The sequence below is a fragment of the Syngnathus typhle genome, linkage group LG4, assembly GCF_033458585.1.
Source record: "Syngnathus typhle isolate RoL2023-S1 ecotype Sweden linkage group LG4, RoL_Styp_1.0, whole genome shotgun sequence".
NCBI classification, from domain to species: Eukaryota; Metazoa; Chordata; class Actinopteri; order Syngnathiformes; family Syngnathidae; genus Syngnathus; species Syngnathus typhle.
In genome coordinates, this window is record NC_083741.1 from 20,000,638 (window position 1) to 20,014,354 (window position 13,717).

General features: G+C 45.0%; 1 protein-coding gene across 2 annotated transcripts; it reads left to right on the forward strand.

The window, feature by feature from the left end:
* The first annotated feature begins 550 nt into the window (after positions 1-550).
* Positions 551-11,575, forward strand: sall1a (spalt-like transcription factor 1a). 2 transcript variants are annotated; one of them, XM_061277171.1, is made up of 3 exons: positions 551-1,313; positions 5,290-8,669; positions 10,351-11,575. In XM_061277171.1, the coding sequence occupies exons 1-3, from the start codon at positions 1,241-1,243 to the stop codon at positions 10,798-10,800; spliced, it is 3,903 nt and encodes a 1,300-aa protein (XP_061133155.1). In that variant the 5' UTR covers positions 551-1,240; the 3' UTR covers positions 10,801-11,575. The 2 variants fall into 2 exon arrangements, with proteins under 2 accessions (XP_061133155.1, XP_061133157.1); XM_061277173.1 differs by lacking the exon at positions 551-1,313 and adding an exon at positions 2,808-2,975.
* Positions 11,576-13,717: the final 2,142 nt, after the last annotated feature.

Consider the following 13,717-nt stretch of genomic DNA (forward strand, 5'->3'; position numbering starts at 1 on the left):
CTCAACATCAGCACGAGGAGAGAGAGGCTGCGTTTGTCTCCTTTTTCAGCCCCACCATACGCCTAAACACTCCTGAAAGAATCTAGACAGTAACGATAATGATATATATATATTTTTTTATTTAATGTAATTGCAACCCCCAAGTTGTGTACTCAGGCGGCTGATTCAGACATTTTGATTAATATAATTTTAATTGCGAGTTAAATATCACCACGCTGCACATGCAAAATTTACCCAGTCGTATCCTGCCTACAATAGGACATTTTTAATATATATTTTTCTTATTGTTATTGTTTTGATTAATTTAGCCCACTTAAAAATAAAACAAAAGATGGTGATTAGGATGGAGATTATGATGACGAAATAACAATAAATGAAAACTTGTCGCCGCTGATCGTTGGTGTGTTTGTTCGACAGGAGAAGTGGATGAAAAAAAGGCAAAAGAAGGCGGGGAAGGAGGCGTGGTCCAGCGTCGTGACTGAACATCCCACCAGCCAATCAGCGCATAGATGGGCGTTTCTTTCCCCGCTGTCCCGCTGCTGCACGGGGCCCTCTCGAAAAGTTTGTTTATTCGCCGTTTGCGGTGTGTGATGACAACGTGTTCGCGTGTAAAAAACTACCACCCCGAAAATAGACCATCCGAGCACAAAAATGACTCCATTAAAGTGAAGTGCACGGAGGCACGCGTGGATTTTTGCAGTCGGGAAGGCTTGCGCCAACCGGGTGCCGCTAAAAGGTGATTTTTAAGCCTCTGGTTTTGGGGACGGACTACTCTACCTGCTTGAGGCGCGAGAGGAGGAAAAAGTTCTGCAACATTTATCAGTTGGGACAAGACCAAGGTGACCAAAAACTGGAGGGGGCTTCCTTCCTTCCTCAAGCGGAGTTTGGGAACCTCGGGGTTGGGAGACGAAGAGGACCCCCACCGTCCCTCCTTCCAGCAAAGCAAATCAGGAGCTAATTGATTAAAGAGACTTCATTTGAATAGGAGGGGGGGCTGGCGAGGTGCCAATCGCCTTTCAAAGAACCCCCCTCCCTCCTCCTTCCTTACCAGCCCCTCCTCGTCCACCTCCCTCCCTCCCGTATGATTAATCGCGAGGCATTATTGATAATCATAACGTGGCACATGCGCGTTGGATGGGCTCGATGCGCGTGAAATTTTGAGGGCCCCCTCGTTTCATTTTTTCTTCTTGGTCTTCCTCGTCTCTTCTTCGCTTGGCGTTTGCCCCATGTGCCAGCCAGCATGTCGCGCAGGAAACAAGCCAAGCCGCAACACTTTCAGTCCGACACTCAGCTACCCGGAGCCGGCCACAATGGTGAGTAGCACCGGCCCCTCTTCCTGCGCTCCACCAGCATCCCTCCTACTTTAATAGATTCACTTTTTTATTTGAATGCATAGTTCTAAAGAACACGCACACACATCGCCGCTCCCATTATGTTAACTTACTTTTTTTAAATTTAGTTTTATTTGTGCAACTTAACGTGTGTTTTTAAAAACTTTATAATTTTATTTTTGGGTTTTAAAGCGAACCCTCTTTTCAACCGGCTCGGACCACCCCGGCGAAGTCACTCACGCACACAAACGCATTCAAAAAGTGTGTTAAAGCTTCTTTGTCGTCTTGAAATCGTACAAACTGAACGTGTTTGCTTGCATTCGTCTTAATGCACATAAGACAGTTTGCTCATCGTCCTTTTAGATATTAAAAAGTCTTACTCAGCGTGAGTCACACACACACACATACACATTCATACACAACACACGCGCGCTCAGACAGTTAAAAGAATTGTTGACTCAAATAAGTCCGTTTTTGGTTACATAAAGGAAAACAGTGGGATTTTTACAGTGCCGTAATTTATGACATCATCAGGAAATAATCGTGTCAAATGTTGCGTTGATGGTCAAAAATGTGATCCGATTCGTTCGATCAGTGAAGTTTTATTTCATGTCGATATGTGTATATTTAAAATAATAATTTGTCATAGTTGTGAATAAAAGTGCAAATAAATTCGGGGATAAAAGTTACGGGAGTTTAAAGGTAATGTTTTTTCACAGAAAAAGCCATATTTGAGCAAAACTTATGTTGTTAAAATTTTATCTGTTAGTTAAATTCAAAGTATTAACGTGCAAAATATGTGGATTTTGAAGTGCAATTTAAAACAACGTATGAATGTCACATTTTTGGAGTTGCTTTAAATGCACATTCGTGTTATAATATTCTACTGTTCTGCCCAAATTAAACTTGCTTTTAATTTAAGTATGTGCTTTAAGACTATTGAGTTTCTGTCACGTGCAAAATATGTCACTTGGATTCAACATAATGCTTCTGTAAAATTAATTGATTTGTAAATTAGAATTTGTAAAAATGTTTTTTTTCACCCCCCAAAGAATGAGGGTTAAAAAGTGTGTCAAGATTTGTGTGTGTGTGTGTGTGCGTGTGTGTGTTGGTGCTGTGCTGTTTTAACCTTTGCCAGTGTCCCTCTATGTGAGGGGCGACCGGGGTTCAGGGCCCTGTGCGTGTGTGTGAGTGTGTGTAAGGGGTGCTCAGGGTTCAGGGCCCAGTGAGATCCACTTCAGGTCGCCATTGACCCGACTAGTCGGAACCGCAGGCGGCCCGAGCCAGGCCCTGACACTCTTTTTCTCCTTCTATTAAGCGTTTAAGTGAGGCTCTTATCAATATTTAGCCCCTATCAGAGTGGCCCCCTGGGGGGGAATTGGCAAGGGCAACCCCCCTCCTTCGTTCTCTTCTTTCTTTCTTTTTTTTTTGTGTGCCCCTGCAAACAAGAAAGTGTTTGTCATTTGGTTGGAGGGTGTTAGCCCATACCCTCCCTTCCTCCATTTGCCTTAAGCATGACACCGGACCACAGCTCCGCCAGTGTCCTCCTGCGTGGCCAGACTGGACCATGATGGTTTTTGCTGGACCTCCATCTGGTGTTGAGTGCGATGTGGAGCTCCCAAGCCGCCCCTAAAAAAACACAATGTAGGATCTCGCCTGCTTCAAATCTTCACTCCTTCTTCTTCTTTTTCCTTCATCTTTTTTTTTTTTTTTTTGAGGCCTTCTTTACTATGATTCATAAACAGCGCATCCTCCTCGCGGCAGCTTTAGCTTGATTCTTAATTTTAATTCGAACTTAATCCCTGCTATTTTGGGAATTAAGCCTAATGCTAGCATCTGCGCCATGTCCTGTGCTCCAGCATTGATTTCTATTTTTTGTCCTAACAGTTTGACACAAAGCTTTGATTGTTTGCTCAAGTAAAATAGCACACTTTGGACACAAAGTGTAGATTAAAACTCACATGCTTTTAAAAGATAACACAATGCTGTTAATATAACTAACCTCTTTTCTTTTATTTTGTTTGTGCTCAAATCTTGTTTAATTTAAACGTATCGCCAAGTCGCCATCTAGGAACGTCGGTTGATGGAAAGTATCAATTAAACGTATCTTGTAGTTTTGTAAAATGGAAAAACAAGAATTCAATTTGAATCCATTTCAAGTCAGCTTTTTTCATGACTAAATGTTAAAAAATATAATGTATTTGTACTGTATTGTAATTAGCGTTTAATTCCTTGTAACTTTTAAGCACGTGTACTAAAATTGAAAATACATTAAAAAGATCAGAAAATAACAGAAGAAAAAGCTTATTACCTGTAATGTTATGTTTTTGTTGACTTAATAACAAAAATAATATTTGCATTAAATTTTAAAACCCTTATATCGGAAATGAATGTCGAATAAATATTCTCCAAAAATGTAGTGACCCCATTTGGTTAAAAAAAAAAAAAGCTGAATTTATTTATTTAAGTACATGACAGATTCTCATCATTCTTCCTTACACACACTTCATTTAGTTTGGTTTTCTAAAATCTCTGGCATTTTTGACCGTTTTTTTTTTTCCATTTCTGTGTCCTTTTCATTTTCTTATTTGTCTTCCCAAAATTAACTCTCAAGCAAAGCTCTGCGTGTTCTTTTCAAAAGTGGGAGATTTGCCTTGAAAAGTTATGGCGTGTGTTTGCATAGTTGGCCGGCGTTCGGGCCAGGGGGTTTATTGTCATGGCAACTTTGCGGTTATCTGCTGTCTGGCGGCGCTGAAGAACACCAAGGGAAGATATAATCCCTTTGAGTGCGCTTCGGAGTGGGACCCGGCCCCGGGGATGAGCTCGGGGGGCCGGGGTCCCGACCAACCGGCCGGCCGACCATCCCCGCCGCTCCCATGCTGCGTGAACAATGGGGAGGCATCCTGTCTCGCTGTGGGGCGGGGGGGGGCTTGCACTTCTGCAGGGTTTCATTTGCAAATGAATTCTTGGCCCTGATGAAAGTCTCCAGAATGGGGTGGAGGAGGGTGCGAGGCAGAAGGGGGCTCAGTCGCAATGAAAGGGATTCATAGAAAAATGCAATTTGTAAAGCAACTTGTATGTTAAACAGATTTCGACAAAAGAGGGGCAAAGAATGCAAAATGAGGTTGAGAATTCCAGCAACACCATTGACGGCGCACTTTCAATGACTTATCTCTTACTTTGGATAGTTTTAAGATCTTTTTTGATCTTCGGTCTTTTTTTTTTTTTTGTAGTTGCGTTAGTCATGTGGCGCGTCTTGTGATTTGTCAAACGGGATGTTTTACCGGTTTAAGGTAATTCAATCATACTCCTTCAAACTATTTAACAGCATTATCATTCTCTGTGTGGATATTTCCTCCCCTTTTTTTTTTTTTTTTTCTTGTACGCATTTAGCCGTACCGCTAACCTGTCCGAAATGGCGACGTCGGGCTGAAAATGAGCAAAGTTGACAGCGAATTGAAAGTCTAATAAGTCCGTCCACTGCTTGATTGGCGCAGAGTGGACAAGCAGACTTTGAAGCGCTGTATTGGAAATCAATGAGTTTCTATGAAATTTCATTAAAGGGTCCTAGCCGCGCCCCCGCTGCACTCTGTTCTATATTTTTGATGGATTATCTGAAGAAAATGATTACTTTTGCCGCGGCCTGATGTACATCTTCAAACATCACTTTTAAGCGATATGGGAGTAGTTCTCATTGATTTTATATCCTCTCTTATCTTGTTTCAGCGACCACTGCACTCTTTTTTTCTCATTCCTCATAGCTTATTGTTGCTTTTTCGATCTCTTTTTTCTTTTTTGGGTGAACACATCAAGGGGATAAGTGTAAAACTGATTAACTTAAGATTAGCAACAATGGAACTTTAGGAGATAAAGCCGCCGCTTTGGCTGCAAAACATTTCTGATCGCTAATCCTGTTTCCTCTTTTTTTTGTTGTTGTTTTTTTTTGTTTTTTTTGCAGGGGACACAGAACTTTGCTTCGAGGACCCCCCCTGCAAAGAGTCCGACGCCCACGTCTGCAACAGATGTTGCGCCGAGTTCTTTGAACTCTGCGAGCTCGAGGAGCACCAGAAGAATTGCACTAAGAATCAGCTAGTCCTAATTGTGAATGAAAGTCCAGCCTCTCCCGCTGGATCTTTCTCACCCGGTTCCCCTTCTCTTAATCCTGACGACCAGATGAATGACACTGCTAATAACACTGATCAGACAGAGTGCGGCGACCTCTCTGAGCTCGCCGCGCTGGAAAAAGACGAATCCATGGATGTGGATGTTTCAGGGATGAGCAGCGGTCAAGAAGAGGAATGCAGCCAAGCTGAGAGTGGAAGCCCCAGCAATGCGGCGAGCAGCTTCAGCGGGAAGGCCACTGCCGGGCCCGCCGTGGGTACTTCCGCAATTTCAGCCCCTCTACCTCAGCTCGGCAACCTGGCCGAGCTGGGCAACTTCTCCATGATCAACAGCAACGTCATCATCGAAAACCTGCAGAGCACCAAAGTGGCTGTGGCCCAGTTCTCCCAGGAGGCACGCACCTCTGGGGGTCCCAGGGTGGCGGTGCCCGCCCTGATGGAGCAGCTCCTCGCCCTGCAGCAGCAGCAGATCCATCAGCTGCAGCTCATTGAGCAGATCCGCCACCAAATACTGCATCTGGCCTCCCAGTCCCCAGAAATGCAAGTGCCCCCGACCTCAGCTCCGGGCACTATGGGATCCGCCGCCGCCAGTCCGCTGGCCACCCTGAGCTCCCATCTCTCGCAACAGCTGGCCGCAGCCGCGGGCCTCGCGCAGAACCTGGCTAGTCAGTCAGCCAGCATTAGCAGCCTGAAGCAGCTCGCTGCTGCGGCACAGCTACCTCAGTCCAACCCGAGCAGCAGTGAGACATCTCAGAGCATTAGCACCCTGGTGCCGTCAACAGGCAACTCCCAACCCCCTGAGAAGAGGCCGTGCCACGTCACTAACACCCCGCTGGCCAAGTCTACCACCCCGTCGTTCGGGATTGGTAGCTTGCTCAGCTCGGCGGTGAATCCCCTTCTACCTCAGCCCCCGCCAGGAAACCCCATGTTCTCCAGTTCGCTTCCGAGTGTCGGCACCACCGTTGAGGACCTCAACTCTTTGGCAAATCTGGTGCAGCAGCGAAAAGGCAAGGTGCCCAACGTCGCGTCGTTCGAGACCAAGAGCAGCTCGGAAGAGGCTTTCTTCAAGCATAAGTGCAGGTTTTGCGGCAAGGTGTTTGGTAGCGACAGTGCCTTGCAGATCCATTTGCGCTCGCACACCGGCGAAAGGCCGTACAAGTGCAACATCTGCGGCAACCGCTTCTCCACCCGGGGCAACCTGAAGGTGCACTTCCAGCGCCATAAAGAAAAGTACCCGCACATCCAGATGAACCCGTACCCCGTTCCCGAGCATTTGGACAACATCCCAACGAGCACCGGCATACCCTACGGCATGTCCATGCCCCCGGAGAAGCCGGTCACCAGTTGGCTGGACAGCAAACCCATCTTGCCCACTCTGACGTCCTCGGTCGGCATGCTGCTTCCGCCGACCATACCCAGCCTGCCCCATTTCATTAAAAAGGAAGATCACTCGATAGCCATAACTAACCTTCCGGTTCCTTCGACTACAAGTGACTCAGGTTCTTCTGAGCCTTCAGCTAAAAGTACCCGAGCGTCTGAAGAGGGCGAAGGTGCAACTCTGCCTACCTCAAACGGAAAAACTGAAGAAGGCAGCCATTCCTCAGGCTTCGTGACCAACGTCAGCTCTGCTGCCGAGGGCGCCACCGAGTACACCACGTCCAACAGCCCGCCGATGTTGACCAACCCGCTCATGCCTCTCATGTCAGACCAGTTCAAGGCAAAATTCCCCTTTGGAGGTATTCTGGATCCCCTCCACGGCTCAGAGACATCCAAGCTGCAGCAGCTTGTGGAGAACATTGACAGGAAGGTGACGGACCCCAACGAGTGCGTCATATGCCATCGGGTGCTGAGTTGTCAGAGCGCGCTGAAGATGCACTATCGCACTCACACAGGGGAGAGGCCCTTCAAGTGCAAGATTTGTGGAAGAGCCTTCACCACCAAGGGGAACCTGAAGACCCACTACAGCGTCCACAGGGCCATGCCTCCTCTTCGAGTTCAACACTCGTGCCCAATATGTCAGAAGAAATTCACCAACGCCGTGGTGCTACAGCAGCACATCCGCATGCACATGGGCGGACAGATACCCAACAACCCTTTGCCCGAGAACTACCCGGAATCCATGGTCTCTGACACCGGCTCGTTTGACGAAAGAAACTTTGACGACCTGGACAACTTCTCAGACGACAACATGGAGGGGATGGAGGAGGGTCCCGACAGCAGTGTGCCCGACACGCCTAGGTCGGCAGACGCTTCCCACGACAGCCTGTGCGACTCCCCAGTCGCTCTCGAAGGACGAGAGAACCCCCAGTGTATGGACGCGGAGGAGCTGCGAGAACTCAAAGCCATGTCTAACGGCTTGACAGAGGGGGATTGTCTCACCGACTCCTCGTCTCTCGGCGGGGACGTGGAAAGCCAAAGTGTGGGTAGTCCAGCTGTGTCCGAATCTACCTCCTCCATGCAGGCTCCTTCCCCCGCGGGCATGCCGCCGCAGCCCCGCAAATCGCCAGGCTTGGAAGAAAGGCACCAGAGGGCATTCTCCATGGAGCACAGCGCCCTCCTACACCCTCACCCCTCCAACATCGGAGCCTTGGACCTGACGTCGGTCAACGCTTCCAAGGACCCCCTGGGCATGATTTTCCCCTTCCGCGAGCGCAGTATAGCCAAGAATACATCTTGCGACATCTGCGGGAAGACGTTTGCGTGTCAGAGTGCCTTGGACATCCACTACCGAAGCCATACTAAAGAGCGACCTTTCATTTGCACGGCCTGCAACCGGGGATTCTCCACCAAGGGCAACCTCAAGCAGCACATGCTCACCCATCAAATGCGAGACCTGCCCTCGCAGCTCTTCGAGCCCTCCAACACCAGCGTGTCCTCCAGCCCCACGCCCTCCCTGCTGTCCGTCAGCTCCCTGGGAAAGCCGGAACTCAACGGCTTCCTGCACGGCCTCCACCCGGAGGCCAAGGACCACTCCGCCCCCTCCGCTGTCGTTTCCGTAGCGGCCGCTGCGGGCATGGTCACGTCGTCCGCCTCCACCTCGCCGGTGCTGTCGGCCGCGCCTCCCCGCCGGACGCCCAAGCAACACTTCTGCAACACCTGCGGCAAGTGCTTTTCCTCATCTAGCGCCCTGCAGATCCACGAGCGGACGCACACCGGCGAGAAGCCCTTCGCCTGCAGCATCTGTGGCCGTGCGTTCACCACCAAAGGAAACCTCAAGGTATGCTCACGAAAATCGTAAGACTGAAGTTCGCTTCAGGATTCAGTTTGTTATCGAAACAAAATAGACAAAATAATTGCACTAATGAGTTTGCCACTCGCCTTCACAATGTGAGACCGGTATGCTTTTTTGTTTTTTTTGTTTTTTTTTTCAAAAGTAAGAACGGCCCTGACGTCACAATAGTGATCGGTTTCCTGTCTGCTGTGAAATAATTTCGCTCTCTCGATTAGAAAATGACTTGTAATGATGAGTGGTGACGAATGAGGGGATAAATCACGGTGACGGGGGTTAAACCAAATTGCTGATGGGAATTAGAGTCACTTACATGTTTGTTATGTTTGCTTCTTTGCTACACCAGGAATGTTCGTGGGTCAGTCTGACCCCGCTGCATGTTTAATTCTCCAAAACAAACAAAGAGAACACACTACTAACCCGTCGCGATTCAGGCAATATTTACTGCAACTACACACTTCATTCACTTTTTCCCCTTGCGTTTTCACAATGATTTTTGGAGATGAAATGCACACGCAAACAATTTTGGAGGTTAAATATGAGTTGTTAAGTTTATGTACCCCCTTCTGAAACTTTGGTGACAGACTTAATATATTTAACAAATCATGTAAGTGGGTTGATTTTTAAATGTTAAAATAATCTGGAAAAAATACATAGAATTATTTAAGAAAAACGTCTGGATTTTAGCCTATTTCGTAATTTAAAGAAATATTTATATCTTGATTTAAACTTTAAAACTGGTCACAAGTTGGGAGCTACATGCCCGATAACTGATACAATAAACTGTTTCCACAAAATGCTAAAGCAACAGAAAACAAATTTTCAATTTATTCAAAAAAATATTTGCAGGAAATAATGACTGCCCAATAAATACTAGTGTTCAGTTTTGTCATTCATTCATTTCTGGACAATTAAATCTGACCCGTGAAAATTTCTGGGATAGCAAAGTAAGTGCTTGATTTTCAGAATTTGCCGTGAATAATTCGTTTTAGTCGACATCATGTGTTGTTAACATTCTTGTATCTTGTTGAAAAAACTTGATGGTGCCACAGCAGCAGCAATGAAAGCAGACAGTGTAATTTTCCGCCCAAGCCTGCAAGTCCCGCGTGAGAGCAGCATATTAGGGCTCAGACCAAGCGGCCTCCCCAAAATAAGATGTTTACCACCACACGCAGTGAAGCGCCTCACTGCATCCTGGGTGTGAAGCCGGTTTCATGTGCAGTGTGGTATCATTGCTATTATTTTTTCCATTGCATCATCTCTCATTTGCATTCCTGATCCACCCTCCTCCGCGTCTGTGTTGTTCCACATGGGCACGCGTATGTGGGGAAAAAAAATGCTCAAGGAGGGAGTTGCACATTAAAACATTTTAAAAATATTTCAACCAAAATAAATAAGGGCCTATTTTATTCAACTTTTTTGGGGGGGAGGTCAAATATTTTAGCTTTCTTAAAATATAATTTTTTTATGAAATGCTTTTTTATATATTTTTTTTTGCTAGATTCCTTTTAAACGCGTCGGTTTTACTTATGTATGTAACAAGAACGGCAAATTCCTGATCCTGTAATGTGACAGGTCAAAGACAGGTCAAACTTTTGAAAGTTTTAAAATGTCCACTTTAGTTTGATTTAGTTTGGGCCTTTATTCAATCCCTGATTTTTCCTTGCAGGTCCACATGGGCACCCACATGTGGAACAGCGCCCCCGCCCGACGCGGGCGCCGGCTCTCAGTGGACGGCCCCATGGCCTTTCTGGGCGCCAACCCCGTCAAGTTCCCGGAAATCTTCCAGAAGGACCCTGCGGCGGTGTCGCGGGTGGGCGCCGGCGACCCAGCCAGCTTCTGGAACCAGTACGCCGCCGCCTTCTCCAGCGGCCTGGCCATGAAGGCCAACGAGATCTCCGTCATCCAGGGCGGCGGCCTGCCGCCCATGTCTGGCGCCGGCATGGGCAACGGCGGCAGCTCGCCCATCGGCGGCCTGACGGGCAGCCTGGACAAACTCCACAGCGCCGAACCCAACGCCGCCCTGGCCGGCCTGGAGCGAATGGCCGGCACGGAGAACGGCGCCCACTTCAGGTTTACGCGATTCATGGAGGACAACAAAGAAATCGTCACGAATTAGACACGCAGAGACACTACCAGAACTGTGAAGACAAGTCTGTTTTGTACAATGTACATGTTATAGTTCCCGGGAGCTTATTTATTAGTGACTATAACCGTGCTTGAGACGCAGTGGAAAACATTATAACAGTTAGACCAGATGTGTGTGCGTTTGTGTGTGTGCGCGCGCGTGCGTGCGTGTGCTTCTTCTAAAGACGACGTGTGATAGATACTGACCCTGGCATTAAATTATTTTTTCCGTGTCCCCGTATAGATATGACGTCTGCCTGTAAGATGCAAAATGCTGTAAATATTGTACACTGATCTTGTAGACGGTTTGACGTGTGTTCACAGAACCCCCCGCCCTTCCACGCCCCACGCATTATTTAAGGAAAACAAAACATGGACATTTTGATGTTTCTTGCTACTTTTTATGTTTACTTCCACAACCCCACCACCCACGGCCTCCCCCGATGTTTGGAACAGAAACAGCCAATCGTTCTCCACAGTGCTGCTAAAGTGTCGTGTTCAAGAGCCCCCAAAAGATGATGTACATAAATGTCAAGAAGAAGAAGTCCGGTGGACACACAAAAATGATAGTGTTTTTTTTTTTTTTATAAATATAAATATATTGGGGTTTGACAAACCTTTCGGACTGTTACATGCACTTTCTCGGAAAGGTGGAAGATCTTTAATGGGTCCAGTTTCGCTACACTTTAATACCTACTAACAAAAACTCTAAGATACTGTAATTCTTTACTCGAATAATAATCAAATACATCTGTTTTCCAAAAGAAGCATTCAGTGTTTGTGTTGGTGTGCTTTGTTTTATTTAGTATCAGTTCACCTTAATTGCATATGTGATCATTTAGGTTAATAAAAAAAAAAAAAAGTTTAATTTGGCCACCGGACTGGCTGGCAAGTCCCGAGTGTACACTTCAAGCAATGTACAATACAGATAGATTGGTTATAAAAATAAAAATAGAACATTTAAACATGCATGATAGGTCTAAAATGTCTTTGGGTGTGAATGTGACGGTGATTGTCTGTGCGCTTTGATTGGTTGGCAACCAGTCAAGAGTGTACCTCTCCTCTTGCCCCAAGATTTTTCATTTTTTTTATTTTTAAATAATTTTTAAAACAATATTGTTAGCTATTTTATAAATAAGAAACATCCATAATTATGTTCTTGTATGTGTATATTCTTATACACATCATTTTTAGTCCACACTTGATATATTTAAGTTTAAAAAAAACGTATTTTTCCTCCAACACGTTTTAATTAAAAATGTAAAAACAATGTTTCTTGGCTACACATACATGCAATATAGTTTTGGAAAATCGAAAATTAATTTATTGTAATTTTTAATTAAATTAAATTTATTTAATTAAATATACGTTTTACTTGATGTTTAGAATGAATTGAAAAAAATATTTAAATTCTTTTTTTCATTTTATCAATTAAAACAATTGCCGACATGCCGTGTGTGGCAATTTAAGGCTTTTAAATTAAATAATAAACGGATATTTTCAGACCCTTTTGTTTTAAATAAAGCTGTCACAAAGACTGTGGCACCGCGTGATTCTGATTTAAAAGGCAATTTGTCGTCTCGCCCTTTTTCTTTTTATTCTTTTTTTGTCGCTGTCCAAATCGCTCAAATGAGGTTTTGTGGCTGCGCCGACAGCCGCGTGTCCTTGAACGCGGCGCGGCGCATCCGATGCTGCATTCAATTGTATCTCGTCCTCTGGAACTTGCGCTCTTTTTTCACGTGTTGAATGCGGCGCTAAATGACTCTCATTCGCTTTTCACAAATTCCATTTCATTTCGCAGTATGAAAAATATACATAAATTTGGAATAAGTATAGCAATTCTGTTGAGGTATGTATATTTCTAAATTTATTTGATTGTTTTGGAAGGCGTTTCTGTTATGTGTATAGTAATTCTGTTATGTTTAAGTCACGTTTTAAAATATTGTCATTGACTTTCTATATCACTTCTACACGTTCTGCAATTTGCTTCCATTACTGAGATAAATTAATTTAGTTCAAATATGACTTTTTTTTTTTTTTGCATAGTCCTAATATTCATATATTGTGTATGCATACATTTATTAGGGCAAATGATAAATTCAAAATTAGCTAGCTGAATTGTGTAACAATATAATATATATACCGCAAAGTGTTTGATTCGTATTGCTAAAGTTTTACATTTAAAAATGTATGCCCCCCACCCATCTGCAGGTTTGTTAACCTTTTTAAAACATATGTAGGGAGAATTAGATTTCGTTCATTTATTACAGGTACGAGTAATCACTAATTTATTCACCTTTTCTTCAATTCAGCCGTCAAGTCTAACGTATTGTAAATCATTTCAAATGTTTAAAATTATTATAATATGTACGTCTACCAGCATAGGAAGTATACGTCATGTTAAGTGTTAGCTCATGTCTCTAAAGGGCTCCGTCATGGGAGGAGAGAAACAGGAAGCACATGGGACTAAATACAAGTGTGCCACCAGGCCCGGCAAAAGTAGAACTTCAGTTTGGCCGTCTTTTTTATTTCTCTCTCTCTCGCTCGCTTTATTTCTTTCATTCTCGCCTGGCCCATATGCAGACAGGATGGAAGAAAGGATGGTTGGACAAATGCAAGCATGCACGCTTACAGAAAAACTACAATCTCAGGTGGTGGGAATGTGTTGCATGTGTGGATCTATTCCAGCGTAACAGCCCAACACACACACACTTACACACACACACACACACAGGCTGAAACACAATCGCTGCAATCAGGAGCCAAAATGGTTCCCATGTCACTTTTTATTGCTCACGAAGCAGACATACAATGCCTTTTTGGGGGATAATAAATTCCTGTTATTTATTATGAATGTAAAGGATGTGTGGATGTTTGCTGCAGAGTCTCCTCTTCACGGTTCAGAACAC